This window comes from Tetrao urogallus, assembly GCF_951394365.1.
Source record: "Tetrao urogallus genome assembly, chromosome: 13".
Taxonomy (NCBI): Eukaryota; Metazoa; Chordata; class Aves; order Galliformes; family Phasianidae; genus Tetrao; species Tetrao urogallus.
Genome location: NC_136826.1, coordinates 4025271 through 4048242, shown reverse-complemented (window position 1 = coordinate 4048242; position 22972 = coordinate 4025271). Strand labels below are relative to the sequence as shown.

Below are 22972 nucleotides of genomic sequence, written 5' to 3'. Positions count from 1 at the left end.
AATGCACATGAATATTTCTTTAGAGAAAGAGTAACAGTTTCAAGAACCTTTAACACAAAACATTAGATTGTGTGTAACACAAAAGATTGTGTGCATAATGCATGATTATTGCTTGGCATGGTGGGTTACTACTTAAAGTTACTGTTATTTGAACACCATTTTTTAAAGCAAAACAGCAAAATAGGGCATACTCATATTTTCTCCTGAATCATAGTGATTCAAATTCAATTTGATTGGTTTATATTGACTGAAAATAACACCGGCCTTTTGAGCGTTAATATGATATCTGAATGGGATTCTTGTTTGTGTTTTTTTTATTTCTCAGGACTCCTTCTTTAAGGAATTCCAGTTGCTTGTTTTCATGATTTTGAGCCTATTCAGCCAGAGATGGAGCAGATGGATTGCAAACCCTACCAGCCACTGTCAAAAGTTAAACATGAAGTGGATCTAACTTACACAAGTTCTTCAGATGAGAGTGAAGATGGCAGAAAGCAAAGGCAGTCTTACGACTCAAGAGAAACTCTGAATGAATACAGCCAAGAGCTAAGACTGAACTACAACAGTCAAAGCAGAAAAAGAAAAAATATTGACCAATCCACACAAGGTAAATTGTTTATTTTGTCTTCTAGTTACAAAAATTACTTTTTGATTACTCACTGTGAAATACTATGATGTTAGCAGGCAAGCAGCCGTTTTGTTTAGAGAGGCATGTAGCAATAAACTGCTTTTTCTATTTTTTTTCTTACTGTGTTATTATATCATAAATATGGGAAATCACTTTTAGAAGTATTATTCTAATAGTATAAATTTAGTGACATTCTGGAGAACATCACATGATTGAAAAATTTTTCCATAGCAGTGGCTGTTCTTCTCAGTAACTTTGAGTGGATAATGATTTACTACGTTTACATGTGTGGATTTTGGTACAAAATCAGCTTGATTTTGTGGTTGTCTCTGCATATGTCTACAGTGAATTCAAATGCTACCATACTCTTAACAAAATTTGTAATTTTTAAAGTCTATTTAAATGTTACAGATAATTATCAGATGGCTTAGTATTTTGTTGTGGTTTTTTTTTGTTTGTTTGTTTTTGGTTTTTTTTTTTTTTTTGGAGGCTTGAGTGTGGGAAGGTTTTTTTTTTTGCCTTTTGCTTGATATGGATGGAAGTCTAGGAGAAATATTTGAGAGCTTATGATGCTGCAGCCAAGGTTAGGAAAAGCTACTCATTGGATGCAGATAAAGGACGACAATTGAGACTAAAGTGGAAGAAAATGTGCTGCACTTACTGCAGCATTCCCAGATGGACTGCTTCTCCTGGTAACCTGCATGCTGAATTTAATGCACTTCATACAGACTGGTGGCTTATCTCTTGCCTTTAGCTCCATCGCTGATTTAGGCAGCGTGGTGGGGAAAGAAGAGCATTTTTAGGAACTGGAGTACTTATCAGAAGTAGAGGGGCCTCTGCCCTCAGAGGAGAAGAAAAGGTCTCTGTGAGCAGTCCCATTCCTGCTCTTCAAGGAAGCGGTTAAATCGTGTGCCCACAATTTCTCAGATAAAAAATTCCGTACTCACTATGAAGAGAAATAAAACAACCTTCTACCCCTCACTCAGCAAAAGCTTTCCCTAGTCTTCTAGGTATTAAAATAATTTTCATTTTTTGACAATAAAATCACGAATATGCTTTTGAAGATGGAAAAAAATATCTCCTCTGTGATGTGTAAATTAATGCAAAAATTAGAATAGCTGTGCTACATAGTTCATATAGTCTTCTAACTTTTACTACAGATAAGTAGCTTTCATAGGGCTGGTGTTGTCTAAAGTACCTGTAATTCATGGGAGAATAATTAGCTAGCTGCCAGAGATAGCCTCTATGCATATACACATTATCTCTCCAGTACTAGGAAAGAAAAAGTCACAAATACAAATCTTTAGAGTACTATAGAAAACTTCACCAACACATTTGACTCACAATAAATGATTTGATCTTGCACTCTTGTTAGGAGAGCTTGGCTAATGAAGATATGTCCATGTTGCTGAGGCTGGCGATAAAGTAAATGTTCGTGCAGACCTCTTTAAAGCAGCTACCTCATTTCTGAAAATTCGAGCATTGAAAGCATAGCCTCTGCATTGCTAAGCCTTTGAAGAGCTCCTTGAGTTTACTGCTGTGGGGGCCTGTGTTAGCTGTAGTGTTGGTGGCCTAGACAAAAGCGTGAAGTAATCATTCAGCTGTAGGCACAGGGAACCAGTCTGTGTCATGCAAATTTATTCTTTCAGAACAGTGCCTCTGAAGGCAGTGATGATGATAATTTTGGAGAAAGTCAAATTAGTGTGCATTTCTGCAAGAAGGTGTCAGGCATGAACTTACTTACTCAGGACTGATATGTTAGGAATCAAATTGGTGCTTTAGCACGCCAGCAGGTATTTTATACTCATGTTGTAAAATGATTTTATTGGAAATACATGCCAGAAGATTTTTCCAGGCAAATTAATTTTTAGGAGATGCAGTATGAATTTGCAGGTCTTCTATTTTAAAACCTATGTATTTTTTTTCTTCTTAGAAGCAATGCAGATTTGTACTGCTTCAAACTGCAGTATGAGGTTGAACGTTCGTGTTTGCAGCCAAGTGGTAGTTTTTCAGTAGGGAAGCACCTGAATGATTGCTTACCTTGGGGCAGCTCGACTGATTGAGTTCAAAATTCAGACAAGAGTAAAAAAAGGTTATAAAGCTGAGTGTAAATATTTAGTCTTCAGCCAGAGTCTGATTTGACTGCAGTGCTATTGTACTGTTTCCAAAAGGGCAGCCAGGCTTCATGGTGTGGGTGCTCTGAGTTTTAGAGTCCTTGGTGAATGTTGGTATTTGCTCAGTCGGTACTAGAAAAACAGCAGGTTCCATTTTGAACAGTGAATTTGCCTTGAATCCATTAGACTGTGCATGGAATGCATTCTTCTCTAAAATTCCTTCTCAGAATCTTTCACAAAGTTTTTCTCATGTTTGGCACATCTTTGGAATTTAAAACACAAAACACACAAAAAAGAAAACCTATAGTGCACTTTTCTAGAAGAGGTTGTTTGGTGGGGCGAAAGCTGTACTGTGTGGTTGCTTCAGGTTGTTACTAACTGAAATATTACTTAAAACTGAAAAAAATTCCTAAATTTTAAAGCTAAAGAGATATTTATAGTCACATACCCATGTATTCTTCTCTAGCCACTGGCTACAATTGAAATAGTACCCAGTAGGTGATGAACTAATGGATTGCAAAATGAGGGTAAAATCCATTAACTTCATGCATGAAAGGTGTGAGAATAGTTGAGAAAACAGGCACATAGTAACAGTCATGAATAAAGTGATAATGATGAAGGGTGAGACAGCAGTCAAATGTGAATTCTAATGATTGAATGTGAGAAGAACATCACTTCAGAATAAAATAAAATAGTAGAACAGAGGAGCTTATAACAATAACAAATATAGACATGTTTGTATTGATCTTATTTTGTGAAAAGAATCGTTATGAAGTGTATGGAAACTGGAAGAATTTCTGTCTCCATTAATGTACATAAGAACATAGTATATGTGATTCGTATTTTAGAATATTGGTATATCACAGCAATTTCTTTAAGTTTTATTTTTGTTTTTTTCTATATGGGCAGTTTGACTATTTAATTATTACTTTCAGTATTCTTGATATATTTCTGTGAGAAGCTTTGAAATCTGAGATTATGTAAATTGATGTAGATATATATATGTGTAGACATATATATGTTTGCAAATACCCTGGAGGATAGCCAATGTCACAGACTGTCTTCTGTCTTCAGAAAGGGCAAGAAGGAAGATCCAGGTAATTACAGGCCAGTCAGCCTCACCTTCGTCCCTGCGAAGTTGATGGAACAGCTGGTGCTGGATGCCATCTCCAGACAACTGGAAAAAAAGGAGGTTATCAGGAGTAGTCATCATGGGTTCACCAGGGGGAGGTCATGCTTGACCAACCTGGTAGCCTTCTATGATGTTGTCTCTGGCTGGGTGGATGGGGGGAGAGCAGTGGATGTAGTCTACCTTGATTTCAGCAAGGTGTTTGATACTGTCTCCCACAGCATCCTTGTAACAAAGCTGAGGAAGTGTGGGATAGATGAGTGGATGGTGAGGTGGGTTGAGAACTGGCTGACTGGCAGAGCACAGAGGGTCGTTGTTGGTGGTGCAGAGTCTGGTTGGAGACTTATAACTAGCAGTGTTCCTCAAGGGTCGGTGCTGGGTCCAGTCTTGTTCAACATCAGTGACTTTGATGAGGGGATAGTGGCCACCCTCGGCAAGTTTGCTGATGATATGAAGTTGGAAGTATTGGCTGACACGCCTGAAGGCTGTGCTGCCATTCAGCGAGACCTGGACAGGCTGGAGAGCTGGGCAGAAAAAAACTGGATGAGGTTTAACAAAAGCAAGTGTAGAGTCTTGCATCTGGGGAGGAATAATTACATGCACCAGTACAGGTTGGGGGATGAGCTGCTGGAGGGGAGCTCTGCGGAAAGGGACCTGGGTGTCCTGGTGGATGACAGGTTGGCCATGAGCCAGCAGTGTGCCCTTGTGGCCAAGAGGGCCAATGGCTTACTGGGGTGCATTAAAAAGAGCGTGTCCAGCAGGTCGAGGGAGGTGATCCTCCCCCTCTACTCTGCCCTGGTGAGGCCTCATCTGGAGCACTGCGTCCAGTTCTGGGCTCCCCAGTACAAAAAAGACAGGGATCTCTTGGAAAGAGTCCAGCGGAGGGCCACGAAGATGGTGAAGGGCCTGGAGCATCTCTCCTATGAGGAAAGGCTGAGTGAACTGGGTCTGTTCAGCCTTGAGAAGAGAAGACTGAGAGGGGACCTGATCCAGGTCTATAAATATCTAAGGTGTGGGAGGCAGAATGGCGAGGCCAGACTGTTTACAACAGTGTGTGGAGACAGGACAAGGGGAAACGGCTGGAAACTGCAGCATAGGAAGTTCCGCACAAATGTGCACAAGAACTTCTTTAGGTGAGGGTGATGGAGCACTGGAACAGGCTGCCCAGGGAGGTGGTGGAGTCTCCTTCTCTGGAGATGTTCAAGACCTGCCTGGACACCGACTTGTGCGACCTGGTGTAGGGAACCTGCTTTGGCAGGGGGGTTGGACTCCATGATCTCTGGAGGCCCCTTCCAACCCCTACGATTCTGTGATTCTGTGAATGTAAGCAATCTGTATAAACTGTAACTTTGCATGTCTCAAAATATCTTCAGAAGTCTCAGTTATATCCTACAGTATTCAATTTTTTTTGCAGTAGTCAATATTTTTGCAAACATCTTTTTATGTCAAAATATTATTTGAAAATTCATGTGATATTGGAGGTATTTTTTTGGTTTTACATATTAAAAACAACACCCGGATGCAAAGTACTTAACTTTCTGTTATTCTTGTATTCCTTGCATTTCCTGAAATTTTCTCTCAAATCTTGTTCTTCAAAGAAGATTTCTTGGTCAATTTTCACGACTTTAATAGATGGGAATATGAGAGAAAATCTACAGTAAATACGGATTTAATCTGTTGAGAGACTATCATTTCTAGATTGTTTTCCTGACATCTAGAACTTATGTCCCTTTTGGAGAGCACAATGCAAGATCAGTTGCAGTTCTGGAGTAAGCTCAGCTATCATTTCCTCACCTAACAACTCATTGAAAAACAAATCTTATGTCAGTGTCATCATTCACTCCTGAAAAGTCAGTGCTAGTTGTATGCTGAGTGATCTTTAAAATGCTTTTTTTTTTTTTAATCACTGGAATGCTCAAACTCCTGTCTATCTGAAGATGTGTAAATCTACAATATCTCATCCTGGCAAGAAGATGTTATGAATTCCTGCCAGACCCAATATCATATAGCTTGTACATATTGGCAAACACAGTAAATTAATTCTTGGAAGAATTGGTAAACACAGTGTTTTGTACTTGGAAGAGCTGGGGTAGAATTGGCAGAAGCCATCAGAAATGTTTTCTTGCTAGGAAATTCATCGATGGACCTGGATATGCAGAAATAAGTTCTCATAAATGTACCATACGTGTTTTCATTTCTAATTTGTTTGTGACACGTTTACATCATTAAAAGTCTGTTTTCCTCCACAGCTTTCTCTGTTTCCACCGAAGTAGATATGAAGGAAGTTGTATTCCACAAATATTGTCCCTTACAAAAAAAGCTTTATTGCTTTTAGGCTAATTATAGGTTTGTAGAAAACACTAGTTGAGAGGAATGAATCCCTGATAGGATAAGCATCTGGGATTGAATCTTTGGCATGATGAAGTGTATTGATCATTAACAAAATGAGCATACGGCGGTAAATTTCTGGTTAGGCAAACGTGTGTTTCCTGGCAAGACAGATATATTGAACTACATTATAAGTAAGGCAAAGTGGTGTTATTCCTGAAAAGAGGATACGCCAAAACTTTTCTGATAAATGTGTGGGGAAAAAAAAAATCAGCATTACTACTATTCCAGAAAACAAGATTTTAGAGTGCTCCACAAAAATGTTGTCATTTTCTGCTTTTAGCCCTGTAAGTAGGCCTTGAGCTACAGACTGATAAATGTTTCAGAGAAAATGTATAAAATTGTCTTAAGGAATAAGAGGTAAGTAGATTTGGCTGTTGTGTGACATCTTCCTTCAACAAAGTCCGTTGTTTTAGCTCACTGCTGCTTCCATCATATTCTCATTCCTATACTTCTTAGCATTGCAGCTCTGGTGTAGGAATGTGGGCAACAGACATGTTTTGGTGCTCAACAGCGCTTTCTCTGGAAAAGAAGAAATGCAGTGCAGTGCAGGAATTGGGGGGCATTTTACGTGTCAGCAAACACAAACTTACCAGGAAGAAAGATTTAAACACATGCAACTCTTAACTTCATCTGACCAGTCAAAAGCACTTTTATTTATTATTAGAGACATAAATATAAGGTATGCTGAGAAGGAGTGGTAGGAAATGGTTCTGTCAGGAAAATGTCACGGTGGTTTTTTGTCATCTGTGAAACAGAAAAGCTTTTTACATAATAGCTATATTTTTCTCTGATGTAAGAATTAAGCAAATCCGTCTGGCCCAACAGATCTGTTTTGCACTGTGGAGCGATGGAGAACTAAATTTGGGCTGCAAATACTATGTCCTCTTTGTTTCAGTTACTTCATTTTTTAATAACATAAAAGGGTAAAGAAGCAAAATTTTATCAGCTTTTTTTTTTTTTCCCCTTTCTTGGAAACATTAGAATAATACTCAAGCATAGTGTGAGTTAAAGATCTTGGGAGCCTTCCTAGTGGAGATGGGTGCCAAAAGAATGGCTGTGAAGTTCATCATTTCTAATAGAGATTTAGAACTGATGATTATTTGACAGTCGTATCTGCAGCTTGTGTAATTTGGCATCATTTGTTAAAAACAGGAATGCTGTCTTATCCGTGTGAATTTAGGACTTATGTGCTTTGACACTTCCAGCAGTTTATGAAGGGAAAATGTATTATCAAGAGGCATCTCTGAGCATGACTGCTATTCAGAAGACAGTGGTCACGTATTGTCAGTGCTGAGCTGGTGTTCAGAGCAGTGTGATAGAGCAGTTTGGTGTAGCTCTTGCCAGCATTATTTTTGGGATAAATTCTATCAAAATAAAGATTAATACAAGTGATTAACGTGAGGCAAGACACAGTAACAGGTATTGGTTTTTTTATTTTTAAGTTTGCATGTGGAGGGGAGAATGGGTAGTTTTGAAAAAGAAAGGAACATTGTATGGTGAAAAGTTTCCTTTGGAAGAACCATTGCTACGTGTGCTTTTAGAAGTGAGGTACTCTTTGGGTTGTTGTTTAATTCTGTTCCCCATATTTTCTTTGTGATGAAAATTGTGGAGTTAATGCAAAGGGTTTTGTTTTTGTTTTTTGAACCTTTAAGATGCGTAATTTGTTTAGAGCTGTTTATCAAGTTATCTGGGAAGTGACTGCAGTATTATATATATATATTATATATATAATATATATATAATATATATATTATTTTATATTATATTTTTATTTTATAATATATATATTATTATTATATATTAATATATAATATATTATATTATATATAATATATATATTATTTTTATAATATTTATATTATATATATTTTTTATATATTATTTATTATTATATATATATATAATACTGCAGTATTGTGGAATGGAGCATTACAGAGATTTGGGAGATAGGAAGAGGCTGATTACAAAGGAAACCAATTATTTTTGTTAGTACTTTCCTTGAAACCCCATAGCTTAGGGAAGAAAATATAAAAGGCTTTCTTTGATAGTACATATTTTGGCAAAATATAATTAATTATTAAATAGGACTTGTATCAAAAATGTTGATGTACACTGTATCATCAGATTCAGTTCTCACCTGTTTGTAAATGCCAAATACTTAACTTTTAGACTTTTTATGTTGTCTACCACATTATTTCACCAATTTTAGAAGATCTTTTGTGAACTTTATTTTAGTGTTATGTACCTGTATGCTTTAGAGCAGAAATGTGAAACATAGCCCAAGTATGATGGCCGTGTGAAGAGGCACACAGTCTGTACCGCACTGCCCTTGCTCAGCTGTTAGCAGAGTGTGGTTTAAAGCTCCTTCAGGGTTCGGGGCCATATACTAACGAACAGAAGCAATAGCTAATAAGCTCCAGCTTGTGCTGCTGTGTTATGCCATCTGGTCTGAATGTTTATGAGCTTCACATTGTTCTAAAAAGATTCCGTATGAGGCAGAATAAAAGAATCCGTACTCTTAAAGCTTCAGTGTGTTGCCTCCTGCTGCATTCTCTCGCAGAAATACAGATTCCTGTTGTGCTGTGCTGTGTTTGTTTGGCTCGTTGTGGTCTAATGGTGATGATGTTACTGTCTCCCAGAGAAAAATAGTGTGATGAGCTCTTCTCTGCAGCTTCCTGGACTGCAGCCTTCTCTTCTGTGTGGGGAGTATCAGCAGGCTCCAAGGAAGGAAAAAGATGCACTTAGTTTCAGGCCTCCTTGGGACAGTCTTTCTTGATTTGCCAAGTAATTGGAAATTTCTCTCTTTGGAATAACTGCGGTGAGAAAACTGGATTTTGAGGCTTCATTTAAGCCTCACAGAGGGAATACTTTTCCTTTCCCTCGTCAGATCAAAGTACCCAAGTAAACTGAACATACAAAGAGATTTTTCCCACAAGAATGGAGTGGGTGCTTTCATATGGTATCACAAGTATGTTACAGAACCTTGTAGCCTTCTGTCACCATTTCAGTAGTGCTGCTTCCAACCTTACAGTGTTTACCATCATCTTAGTGCCTTGTATTATCAAAAATAGTTTCATTCTCATATGTAATCTTTTTTGTTTTAAAAGTGAATATCTGACAAGGGGGAAAACTGAGAAAAAAGCTACTGAGAAAGGAAATAAATGAGAGAAGGATCACAGCACGTTTCCAGTCCCCTGCTAACAAATCTCATCTAAGGATTAAAATAGCACTCTCCAAACATTACACAAGCTTAACAATCCATTTGTCAGTGTACAGATACAGAAGACAACCCTAATTTCCATTCTCTTCTTTGAATTACCAGTTTTCCATGATATAAAATGCCTGAAGTCATTGAAATAAAAATCAGGAGGGAAGAGTAACTGTAAAAAACACTAAACAATCTTTACAGGAACTTGTACCCTGTGATACTAGAATATCTGCAGTAGGCACTGTGTAACCCTTCCAACTCAAGGTATTCCCTGGTTATCCATCCAAAAGGGCCAGCCATACCCAGGTCAAGGGAGGGGATGCTCTTGTTGTATGAATAGAGCCTCTTTATATAACACTTAAAAGTGTCCAAGGTCTGCCATAAGTTAAAACAGGGATATGAACGAACACAGGGAATGTCTTAAGCAAATATTAGAGAGCTTCAGATTGAACGAAGAGCTCTGCACTTGTTCTGCAAGGCGTTTTGCTCTACGCACTCTTGCTGTGTCTTTTATGTCACTCTTGAAACAAAGAGTCATCTTAATTTCTGGAATGAGAAATCTGATTTGATTATCTTCGTTTATAGAGCAGGTGCTGAAACAAAATAACATTTCTTCCTAGGGTTTCTCAATTACGTATCTGTCAGAAGATTTTGTACCTCCTGAAATAAAGAACTGTCAAGAAGCAGCTCAGTGATTCCATAATGTTTCTCGTTAATCAGAAGAGTGGTTATGTACTAACTTAGAACTTGAATTAGTTTTTGTTTTTAGAATCAGACTCAAATGCTTCTGAACTTCATTCTGAAGGTATTTATGTGAAATAAATTGTGGATTTAAAATCTAGGGTTCTCCTTTCGAAGCCACACTTCTATTGGAAGCTGCTCAAAAATCAGTTTCCTGCTGACTGCCACTCATTAGAAATGCTCTGCAAGTGGATGAAGCATCTTTAGCTCAGATGGAAAAAACAGCTTGAAAGGAATAAGGTAATGTTCAACACCAACAGATTGATTCTTTCTCCACTGTAAGCACCAGTTACACAATAAAATAGGGAGTACTGAGAATTCCAACCGTCACCCGAAAGCTTAGAAATGTCCTTTATCAAAATGTAAACTGTTGGTGTGAAAATAAGAGATTAGGAAGTCAGCAAATTCAGATTAAAATATTAACATGACAACTAATGAAACTGACTGTCAAGAAACGTAAACATTTGTAAAGATCAGCTCTGCTTTACTCAGTATTAGTGTGATAATACAAAATACTGGAATCTGTAACTGTTACATCGCTGAGAAAGAACATGAACAAGGGGACTCTCTTAAATACTGCACTCAGAATAGGACTATTTTTGAAGTCCTGGTGTCTTGGACCTTTATTCTGGTAAGTGAAAAGCTTGATTTGGCGCTGCTGCTTAGTCAAAGTAAGTTGTTTGGCTTCAGAGGAGTTTTTTGAAATGCTGAGAATAAAGCATTGGGGCCAGACTGTTTGCCATGTATTAAATAGAAAGCTGTAGAGGTTACGTGTGCTGAATAAGGAGAAGCAGAATCAGATTATACTGGCCATGGTCTCTGGAAATGGGGCAAATCTGTATTCGAGCCTCAAGTGCCAAAATCAGCCTTCCTGTATACCTGTAAGAGGAGAATACTCTGTACCTGCCTTCAGTGAGCACTTCCTTAACACAGAAGTGTATTGCAAACTCTGCAGAGCTTTCCTTGTGAAGCTATTAAATGGGAGTGGTGCATTTCATAATTCAGCCATTCAGTACTTCACTAGTAAGGCACTCTTCCTGGAATTTTTAGGTTGCTTCATTAGAATGGAATTAACATAACAGAAAGAAAATAATAAAGAACAGTGAATCACCTTTAAAATCTTAGAGATGCTCAAGGTCATTCCGGTTTCCTCTGGGTGTTGTCCCTAAGAAGCTTTGCATGATACAGCCTCATAAACAGGCTGCTGCCTCTTGAGCAACCAGCCAGGCAGTAGAGGTGGCCTGGCAGAATCCTTGTGCTTGCAAATGCGCATAGCCTGTGCTGCTAGAAGGCTACCATAATATGAAAAATGAATACAATCATCTCATCTAGTCTTTGGACTAAACGATCTTTCAAGGTCCCTTCCAATCCCTGACAAACAGTAAGCAGAATGTACTGAAGATTCATGAACTGTTGTTCATCAAAAATTCTGTTGATACAGTTATTTTATTTGAGCTCACTGTGGTTAATCTATTTTTATTTTCGCTTGATTTTTAAATTTATTTTGATTTCTCCCACTGAAAGGAGAACTCTTTATTCTCTGAATTTGCTACATTCTTTCTCACTAATTCAGACTCAACTTATTTATTGCTTTCATTATACAAATGAAGAAGCATGATCTAAAATTGACTTAAGAAAGAAAATAACATGGCACAGTTTAAACTGATTTATTGGGGAGTTTTATTTAAGCTTTCCAGAACTTTTCCAGTCTTGATGGCTTTATTTTCCCCTGTGAACAGTCGCTGTGGACGTTTACCATAAATGCTTAACAATAAATTCCAGATATTTTAATAGGATAAAAGTGGTTGGTGTTCAGAAGTGTATAAAATCTTGAGTTTCTGTTAATTTTAATTTACAGAGCAAAAATCATTCACATGAGATTTTCTTAACAGCATAATCTAATAAAATGTAGACATGAAGTAGGTTTTATGTTATCTGTGAAAGTTCTAGAAATGGAAATTCAGGTCACATAGAAGTGATCATATGTTGAACTCATATGCTGATTTCTTAATCCATTAAATTTATTAATTGTTTGTTGGAGTTTTTTTGTGATTCTGAAAAGCAGAAGCTTACTTACACTGGCTAACTTCTGACATTGCACGATTGTGTCAATATTATTTGAAAGCAGTAAAATAATGAAAATAAGCATCCATGATATCTAGAAACATACTTAACAACTCCTGCTGTTAAGGGTTGAAGAGAAGAAAATACACTTTTCTTTCTTCAGACAACTGTTTGTGGCCTGTGAAAGATACATTCAGTTTTCCTAGAGTTGGAATTCCAATAAAAGGGAGCTCCAAATATTGTTTAAAAAAATTGCATTTTATTAATTTTGAGCATATCTTTTTTTTTTTCCTTCTATTCAAATACTTGCATGAAATTAAAGGTGTTTACTAGCTTGACCTTTTTATGTCATAGTCTATTGGCGTGAAGGAAAAAAGAAAAAATTAACTTCTTATGCTGTTGTATTAAAAAAATAGAGCTTTGAATCTTTTTAAATGACAATCATAGCAGAGCACTGATAATCTGATCTTTTGTAATGTTGTTTTGGTATGTACTTTTAATTCCTCTGAGTAAAGAAATTAACAAAGTCTGTGGTTGAATAATTATTTCTAGTAGAAATAGAAGACAGTAGAAAGGATCACATATTGTCCTACATACACTGACTTTTTATGTTCAGCGGGAGGCATGAATTAGTTTTAAAATGTTTCAGTGATGTCTCATTGTTCCTTCCATGGGAGTTTTCAAATTACTTATTTCATATGTGTGTGTAAACACAGAAAGATACGCGTGGAGTAGTGGCATAGCGCAGGTTCTACCTGCATGACTTCAAGGTGCAGGCTTCATTGCTTCAACATTTAAATTTAGCTTGAGAATTTGTGCTTTGATTGTATTATTACAATTATCAATGGTCTTTTAAAGCTTCCTTTCTCGAGGTCTGATCTCCCTAATAAATTAATGCATTCATTTTTACCCTGTATTTATTTTTGAAGAGGCTATTTGTCATGTAGTTTTGCATAATGGTTATGTCTTTGGATTAAGACACCTACTGTTCTGTAAAATACTTCTGTGAATATATAGGATCAAATTCTGTATTTCTACTTGTGGATAAAAAGTATGAAAACATGGGTCTGTTTTTTCTTTTAATTCTGTATGCAATCAGTTCTTCGACTTTGCTATTCTTACTACTGCAAACAGAAACTAATATTTCTATCTATAGTAACAAAAAAATTACGTTACAAATTATGTGGTGTAGCCTGTGTCAGTGCATACCTTGGAGAGTACTTTTTCAGTAATGTATAAATTAGTGGTCGTGGAAAGGAAATATTTGTAGGATGTGTGTGATTGGTTTGGTTTGCAAGTGGATTCTCAAAGGCTTCATCGAACTGTTGATTCTAGGGATACAGTTCTTTTTAGTACCAGGGAGATTTGGGCTTACAGATGTAGCCTGAGTTTTAGCTGATATTGTAGTAGTGATTATAGGATGTTTGCAATTAATTGTTGGCTATTGATCTGTAGACTTTAGATGTTTGGGGAGAATGGTTGTAATTATTTGATTTTGTTCTATACTTTGAAATCTACTTGCAGATAAAAACAAAGTGGGAAAAGGCAAAAAAAAAAAAACAAAAAAAAAACCCTCCACCATTACTGAATTATTTGTCTATCTTAATATCCTACTTGCTGGATCAGGTGTTTAAAGATCTTATTGATGCATGCTTACAACGTTCACCAGTTTGCTTACTGCTACTCACTTGAATACTGCTGCTTTGCAGTTTAGGGGGATGTCACAGCTTCCCTGGATGCTTCTTAGAAAGTAGAAGATACATCCAGTGTTTTCTTTTCTTTCTTTTTCCTCTTAGATTCTCAGGTTTGTTATCACAAGTTGCTGCTCTGCTCATTTTTGGACATGAAAGGAAGGATATTTCAAAACAATTGAGTCTGCTTTGTATATTCTTTGTGGGGAATTTTTATTTATTAAAAAAAAAAAAAAAAGGGTCTTCTGGCACACAGAGATTTTTTTTCCAGCTTTTTGATTCTGATCAACTAAAATTAAGCTCCCATACTTCGGTCCCACTGTGGTGACCATTGTTCCACTGAGCCACTCGCCAGGTGTTTGTCTCAGCTAGCTGGAGGCTGGTGCCACTTGCAAAGAAATCAGCAGAGACAGGCTGAACATCTGAAATGGCTGCCTCTGAATGTTACTCTAAATAAACAACATGTTCTACAACAGGAGAAGAAATTGCAATTGTGGAGTCAAAGGTGTGACGTTCGATACCTCAGTGCTTCTTCCAGAATCATTAGCCACAGTGCGTTTATTGTGGTAGGGTGAGCATGCCTTCAGGAATATAAAAGCTCATTTAGCTAATTTTCAGCTTTGTCTTTGGAGGCTAATATAAGGGAGATAGGTCTACTTATTGCAGGCTGTTACTCTAGTTCACAAATTCCTGGCACCCATCTGTATATCATACAGCTGCACTGGACTACAGCACAAAGGAAGCCGTGTCTGCTTTGGCCAACTTCTCCATAGCATTATTCCCACTCTTCAATGAAGTATTATTCATTGTTGAATTCCTCCATGTAATAAATATTCATTTGACAGATAATTATCATCATCCCCACACAGCTCCACTAACACCAAACTTCTCACCAGCAGTCATTTCTGTCACTGTTCTGGCAGCAGGGAGCTTATGGTTCCTTATGCTTTAATAATGCTCCATCATCTGGGATATCAGATATGGGTCAAGTGTTAAAAAACTGCCTGTGTGCACTGCATGTGATTTAGGAACACCAAACCTGACTGAGAAGGAACAGCACAATGGGCAGGAACAGCAGCCAAAGTTATTTTGCTGTACCTTGATGCTCCAATTTAGAAAGCATATTATGATCAAATGAGTGTTCAGACATAATATTCCAGTATTTTAAAGTTTTTCTCTACGACTGTAGTTACAAAATAATAATAATAATAGTAATCTCAGTCTTTAATTTGTTTATAGGAATGGATCTCTGTAGATTGCCAGTGGGAATAATGTTGCTAGCAAATATTCATATTTCAGTTTTATTTTATAGTCCCCTTAAAATGACTCATATGTATAAAATACATTTAATTGGCTAATAGGTCCTTTTCAAGGAGAACAAAAGGAAAGTAAAGGCTATTGTCTTTGTTTAATTATTAAAATTCAGCAAACTATTCTAAGCAAAAAAAGTAATGTGTTAAACACGAAAACACCGACTTGTGAAGTTTTTTGGCCAATAACTCTTAAATTCTTCTGTAGCAGTGCATCAACAGCTTCCTTCTCATTTGGTGTGCCAATCTCCATCATGGTGTCACCCCATTTGATTCTTACTGTTCATATGTGATCCATTTTGAATTGAAATAAACCAGAGGCATGAGGAAGCATTTCAGCAATGAGGAATATACATACTCTTCTGAATGTGTTTTTTTTTTTTAAAGGATGGTTCAGAGAGGTAGATTGTATTAGCATGGTGAAAATGGTTCTTTGCACTGTGCTTTTTTTAAAAAATTCTCTACAGCACTACAACTCCCTGTTCTTTTTCCTTCAAATCGAGTTTTCCTCCTGTTCAGAGCCACCACATCCTTGTTCCATCGTCTGCACTGATATCTGTCACTAAAGGGCATCTAATTCAACGCTCTGTTCTTCACACATTGACTTAAGAGTGAGACTAGTTTGTATGAGCTTGATCTGGTTAGTATCTGAGAGGTTCCTGCTGTGTTTCTAGAGAGAAGCGATTAAAGCTCCTACAAATGGGTTCTTTTTCAGTTGCAGCCACTTCTAGATCTACTGCCTGCAGCCTGTGCCAGTCATCCTGCTCAGCTGTGCTGGTTTTTTTTCCTATTTGCTCTGTTCCTGTTGTGGCTAATATAGGGCGCAGTACCAGGTGGTACAGCTCAGGAAATGGTGTAGCAGCTGGTAGGAGAACAAGACAATACCAAAGGGTAGATAATGCCTAGAAAGGCAAAACCCACATGGGACTCCTGCTCTAGAGAGAAAGTGTTACTCATGAAGACTCTGAACTCAGCAGGCTTGCATGACACAAATTTATTAGGAGAAAGTAGTGGAAAAAAGGCTTGAAGATATGTTTAAATGCAAAGCTGTTAGATAACAAAGCTTTGTACAAAAGGATGTTTAAGCAGTTCCTATTGTCATCTGAAAACAATTCATTACATGGCTGAGTAGTAGCTTGTATTTTTTCTAATGCATTTTTTTCTGTAAAATAGCTTATGTTGAGAGAAAATTTTGAACCAAATTCTGTAGGCTATTGCTTTGAGTCTCTCAAAGCAGCTTTTGTCACAAAGGGAATATTTATTAAATATGTTAGGTGAAAACTGTAAGGTTTATAAATTACGTGTTTTTACTCTTCTGTTTGTTTTCCTTCTCCTTAATATAGTGAATTACTTGTGTGAGTTGTGTTTTTCACTGTGTGAAATAGTGGCTGCTGCTATCCTTCCAGAACAGCAGAAAGTAGAGTTTAAGCATGATTTGACAAAATAATGTCAAAAGAATTGTGACGCTTACTGATCCTGTGGGGTTCTTCTCAAATCCCCAGTGTGATTGAGTATCCCTCAGGTGCAGGATTGGGCCCTTTTCTTGTCAGATCACCTTTCTCTGTGATGTGCAGTAAAGCTAATGATAGTTATCTCAAACTGTAAATTTATTTTTTCCTCCTTGTTTTTCTGGTTAGCTGTAGCCTAAGTCTTTAATTGGTATTTGTGCAGATTCTTCTAGCTGTATGTATAAATGTTTCTGAATGTGGTTCAATGCACAGTTGCTCTCATTTGTGCTTGAATCTGGTATTTCCCTGGAGTCTCTATTTTGAGAGCTGTCTCCCTTATGCATCCCTTTTCTGATCATGGCTTAATTACATTTTAAATGCCTTCTGTGTTACTTTCTCCACCACCTCAATTAGTTCACCTCCAACTGTGTGAATTTTTTAATAAGAAGGCAGAAAGTATTTCCAGCAATGCTGAACTTGAGTTCTGCATGTCTGTCTATGGTAAGCCTTCCTTTGGGGCATGGAGGAGTTTACATGGCTACTGCAGGCTAATCTGGTAGTGAGATGTCTTGCTCTTCTGGTTCAGTTTACTTTCTCTGAGGTAGAGCTGGGAACCTTCAGAAGCTCTGTCTGTGTAGAATACTTTGTGGGTTATTCTGCTTCTACTTTTCAGTCTGTTGAGGTCCAAACAAATTATTTCATTTTCTAACTTCTTTTTTGGGGAATTTGTTAGTTACCAACTTCTAACTGTTTTATATTGGGTGGTTAGCATCCCAACCATCACATTAGCAATACAAATATATCCATTTATTCCACAATGAAGGAGACTTTGTTTTAGTCAGCAATATCTGTGATTTGCATCAGAAAGAGGAGCTGCTTGTCTACTCATTTTCAGAAGGAAAAGAATCACATTTTAATGCTTACCAGTCGGTAACTTGTTATTTTCAAGGTATCTATCACATGGCTGTGTCAGAATGAAAGATAAAGATGCTGTGTGGTTAAACTGCAGCCTAGTGTGTTCAAAGTCAGTGGCTCGAATAGCTAAAATGAGTACTATATACCCAAATAAACTATTTGGTATTTTAAAACAAATAGAACACACATTAAGAAAGGGCAGAGGAATTAAAGAGGTCTAGAGCTAGAAAAAAATGTAGCCAAGTGCTCCTACTCACATAAAAATACTGGAGGTATTTCATCGTGTAGTGGCTTTGTTCCCAAAGCCTGGATAAATTTTTGGTGACAGATGGTAGAGACTCACAGCACTTGTTTAAACTTTGTGAAAATGTACTGAGGTCTTTTGGTGTGCTTTGGTATTCTGTTCATACTTCATTCCCTTTGGCGCGGCACAGGAATGATGTTACTTATTCCCTCTTTTGGAGCCCTATATCAAATCTTGAGATGGAAAATTAGATGAAAACAGCTCTTGGTATTCTAAGCATATTATCCCTCCTAATATATAGGGAATAGGCCATCTTGTAGTACCTACATAAGTAGCTTAACAGCGTAAAGACAAATGCTATTGGAGTAATTCTGAAAAAATGTTCTTGGAAGTACATTGTTCCCTTCTGTGCTCAATTTCTCTAATGACCCTGAGTTTTGTAGATACCATATTGTATGCTTAGGAACTTTATTATGCTGACATAAATGTCTGCAATTTTCATCTTTCCATGGTAACCACAACATGCATTTTAGGGTGAAATACATTTTAAGAGATGTTTATTTAACTTAAATAGTAGTAATGTCCTGTGATATTTATTTAAGATTACCATGGTGTATTTTGTGGGTGTGCACACCTGCAATTACTGCACCATTTACTTTAAGCCCTCTTGATAGTATGAAAACAATAAGAAAACCGATTTTCTAGTTACTGAGTCAGAATATGAGTCTTTTGAAGTAACTAGTTCATGGAATGTAGTGTTGAAGAAACAGTTTCTGGAAATGCAAAACGAACTGATAAAGATCTAAAGGAGGGAAATGAGTTTAAACACTTGAAAAACTGGTTTACGTAGTAGAAATGAGAGATTAAAAAAAAAGTTATTTCCATTAAATTGTTTTGATATTACTTAAACAGCAACATTTGAACTGCTGATATTGAAAGCCCTTTGGTAAAATGAACACTCGAGAAAAGAAGGGAACTGAATTGGTCCAAATTTTTTGAAGGGAGTGTAATCTCCCTTTTCTTGATCAGATGGAACATTTGGTGACAAACTACTCAAGAGATTTTTTGGGGAAAGAGAGGTTATTTGACTGACAATCTGTATCCCCAGTTGGTTAATCAAATGCAACGGATGTGCCAAGTTGTCTTTCATATGTTCTCAGCAATGTCAGGTTGGCAGCTGGATGTAATTGGATGTGAATGGAAGTACTGAAGGGCTCACGTGCACGAGGTCTCCCTTTCTTCTTACAGGATTAATAAAAAGGGAGTATTTGTTGGTCTAAATTTTACTCAGTTGTTTTTATCTAAATTAAAAGTATATGCCGCATAGATGTTAAGCTCATGTATGCTATAAGTAAATTTTTCGAGGATCCTGGGGGAAAAGGTTAGAAAAAGTGCAAATTTGTGCACCTGCAATCTAAACAAGGCAGTGTTAATCTGTTTAGCTGTCCTAAACTCTGAAGTAGGAGCTATCTCACAGTCTAAATTGATTTTTAGTGGAAAAGATGATTATACTTAAAGCAGTGAGCGTACCAAGAAGGCAGGAGCAGAGCCCTCACCAGGCGCTGCTGTGCCTCAGAGCTCACACCATGTTGGCTCTGACACAGCTGCAGGGCAGGAAGGGGCTGCTGAGGAGACGTGTGAGAGTCAGACCTCACACTGCCAGAAGCCACTGCTCTTCCATTTCCCTAGTTCCTGTGATGGCACCCATTTGTTGTTTGGTGAATGCACGACCTGATTCCTGTTAGAGCCTTATGCCTCACCCTTTCCTTCGAGGATCCCGCTTACAACTCCCAGTAATACCCACCCTGTTGCAAATACATTTTTCAAAATGTCAGGGTTTTTTAAAAACTTGCCAGCACAGGTGTGAACTTTGCCAATGGATGAAAGTAAGCAGTCCTACAGAAACCTCAGTCCTGCTTGTGTTGTTTCAGTCTTGAAATAACTGTAAGTGCATTCCCTGAAGATGGCCCAGGGTGACGTTAACAGCCCTCCTCCAATCCTGCCTGCCTCTGATACTCAGCCCTCCATCTTCAAAGGAAAACGGGTAGTAGATACTCTTTTAAGCAGATTTTTAGTAATCAGTAAAGAACATTTCTGTTACATCTCTGTTGGCTTTCTAAAAATGTTTCCATCATCATGAAGATGTGCACTTGCAGATGTTTATTCGCAGACAGTCATACTGACCCGAAGCCTAAGTGCTACCTACTTGATGTGCCCTACTGGCATAATTCAAGGTATTTCTGGATTTACAGCATGTAAATGAAATCAGATTTTACACTTTGTTGTGTTGTGGTTTTTTCTTTTTTTCTTTTTTTTTCTTTTTTTTTTTTGCCTTCTAACACTAAATCAATAAATATTGTAAAGATACCTGCACTTTTTTAATTCAAAAAAGGCTTTGATTTTCATTTAGCATATGAATGGTTCCACTAGAATTTTTAAAGGGGAAACAATTTCAAGACTTCTAGAAACAACTGGTGTATTTTTAAAATACTTTACAAACCAGAATCAAAACTGTTGGTAGAAATTAATTTTATATTCCCATCCAGAATGCTATTAGGATGTGATATCTGTCATGAAGCCTCAAGGACTGATATTTGAATGAAAGTGATTCTGCTTTAAATGTAAACCACATTCAGAAATGACTTCAAGAAGTTTGTAGGGATATAGCAACAATTAGAGAGTCATGTCACTTTGAGAAATGGTGGTATACAACTTAGTCTGTTAAAGCAATTGTCAGACTTCATTCTCCTAAACGAGAGATCAGCCTTCAAGCTGGAACCACTACATTATCCATGCCTGTTAAGTTATAAACATACTGGATTAAAGCTATCAGTGCTCCACTTTTTCACTTTCTGAAGTTAACCTTGAGGAAGAATATGCATTCATTTAAAACTCCTTCGAAGAGAAAAGTCAATTTTCTCCAGATGATTTGATTCATGCTTGTGCTGGCCTTCAAGAAATTCCTTTTTTTTTTTTTTTTGTTGTTTGTTTGTTTAATAAAAGAAATTAACAGATTCTACACAGTAAGATTGTGGGTAGCTAGCTTTAATTATGAAAATGTAATCATGAGAAGAAAGGGTTCAGCATCTGTTGATTCCTTTAAACACGTGCAGAAATACCAAAAATTGTGACAGACAAATGATTTTAGAATCAAGGAAACTTGTTAAGCTTCTGAAAGAAAATTTCAATGCTTCTCTTATAATTCAGCTTTTGAAAACAGCCAGTCTTTTTTTTTTTCTTGAAAATTCTTCCTTCCTGATGTATTTTTGTATATTGAAATTGAATGTATTGTAAGACAAGTTTTCCAAACTCTATCGCAACTGCTGCATTATAAAAACATCATTTGTTCTCACAAATGATACTTGAGGTGCTTTCTTGTCTGTGATAATATTTCTTTCCTCTTGCTGTTTGTAGAGTAGCATTAACGTGGTCATTATTTGAGACTAAGTAGGTTTCTTTTAACAGAAATGTAGGTTAAATGCTAGCGCATGGTCTTTGGCTGTGGTTTTATAACTCTAAAGTTCATTAAAAGTGATTTATGGGTATCTGCAATAGAAATTTCTCTTTAACAGAATCTGTGTAAATGGAAGTATTTTACATTATAAAGCCACACTTTAAGAATAGGAAAGGCATTAGCCAGCAATACTTAAGATGTATTTGAATTTGAAGGATTACATTCCCAGTCTATCTGATAATGACAGTGTTTCTTGCACAATTAAAATGAGACCCACTGCATCCACACTCTATTTGTAAAAGCTTTACCTCTGGCACCTTGCTAAGTTACTCTTGAAAAACAAGATCTCTAACATTACAGTTTTCCCTCTAAGTCTGAAGAGTTGGTTTGAAGACAAGATGGGAGAAGTGTTTGTCATCTTCTGCTTCCTCTGGGGAAGGAGTTGAGAAATAGATTCTTTCCTTCTCATACATACAGCAGATTTGGATTCCCATTTTAATCTTCCTTTTGTTATTACTGTTTGTTATTTATAATTTGCATTACTATTTGTTATTACTATTTTTAAATTTCTAGCTTTTCTGGTGGTAACCAGAGATTAATATAAGAAAATAAAGAGAGAAAAGAATACAAGGAAAAATTGAAATACAGTAGGAGAAAACATCCAGTCCTATGCATTTGATACCTAAATATAAAAGCTCAAATGGTATTTATGTGTAATATACTTTTTACTAAAATAGATGCAACTAAATCTGTCCTGGATTGTGATAATACTCTATCAAGTGATAAACGTTGATTTAAAAAGCAAATTAATAGTTATTGTAAAGTGCTTTTGCAAATTAATGGATATTTGGCTTCTGTCTCAATGATTCCAATATGAAAAGTTACTGAAATTTGATGTCCTTAAATAATATTGTCCTAGGGAAGAAGCAGCATGTTCTCAACTTAGGAACATACAAAAAAAAATTTAAAAAATAACCATCTCTAACTCAATCAAATGTGAACACACACAGAGCATTCACAGAGTTATCCCGCAGCTTATGTTACGCAAACAACTTGATAAAGCAGCTTAAGATGTCTGCACATTTAATTCTCAAGTCCAGGGTGCAGCCAGTAAACCATGGTGCTCAGGTGAGAAATGAGAAATTTTCAGGGCCATTGAACACACTGAATATAGCGGAGTGCTCAATAGCCCTCAAAATTTCTCATTTAGGAGGGTGCATGTGTGTGGCTTCAAAAAATGAATGTGAGCTTCACTTTCTCCATTTGATTTATTGTCTCCCTTCCTTTCTCGGTTCCTCCTCCTGTCTGTCTATCTTGTACCATAAGCAGCTGGTCTTCTTATTTTGAAGTAAAAGAAATGCACTCACTGATTAACCTATTGGTGTTCAAGTGTGAAAGCGCATTCAGTGTGTAACACAGTAAAAACAAACTGCATGTTTGTTTTTTTTCTTCCTTTGATTTTCCTGCTATCACTCCTTCAGACACTAGCTTGGGAACTACTGTAGGCATGAAGTTATTCAGGTTAATGCATCACCCTGTGCGTAGCACAGGCAATTTGGAACTGACAGAGGAAGGATGGGGAAATCAAGGCCACCAGGCATGGGGACAGCTGAAGGGACAGAGAGGCCAATGTACCCA

General features: G+C 37.0%; 1 protein-coding gene across 2 annotated transcripts in view; it reads left to right on the top strand.

Annotated features, from left to right (window-relative positions):
- Positions 1–387: 387 nt before the first annotated feature.
- The window catches only part of TENM1 (teneurin transmembrane protein 1), a gene marked incomplete at both ends in the record, with an annotated part of 228455 nt that continues 205870 nt past the window's right edge, over positions 388–22972 (top strand). For both annotated transcript variants that reach the window (XM_079541735.1, XM_079541734.1), the window contains one exon: positions 388–604. In XM_079541735.1, coding sequence (XP_079397861.1) covers positions 388–604 — 217 coding nt within the window. The remainder of the gene's footprint in view (positions 605–22972) is intronic.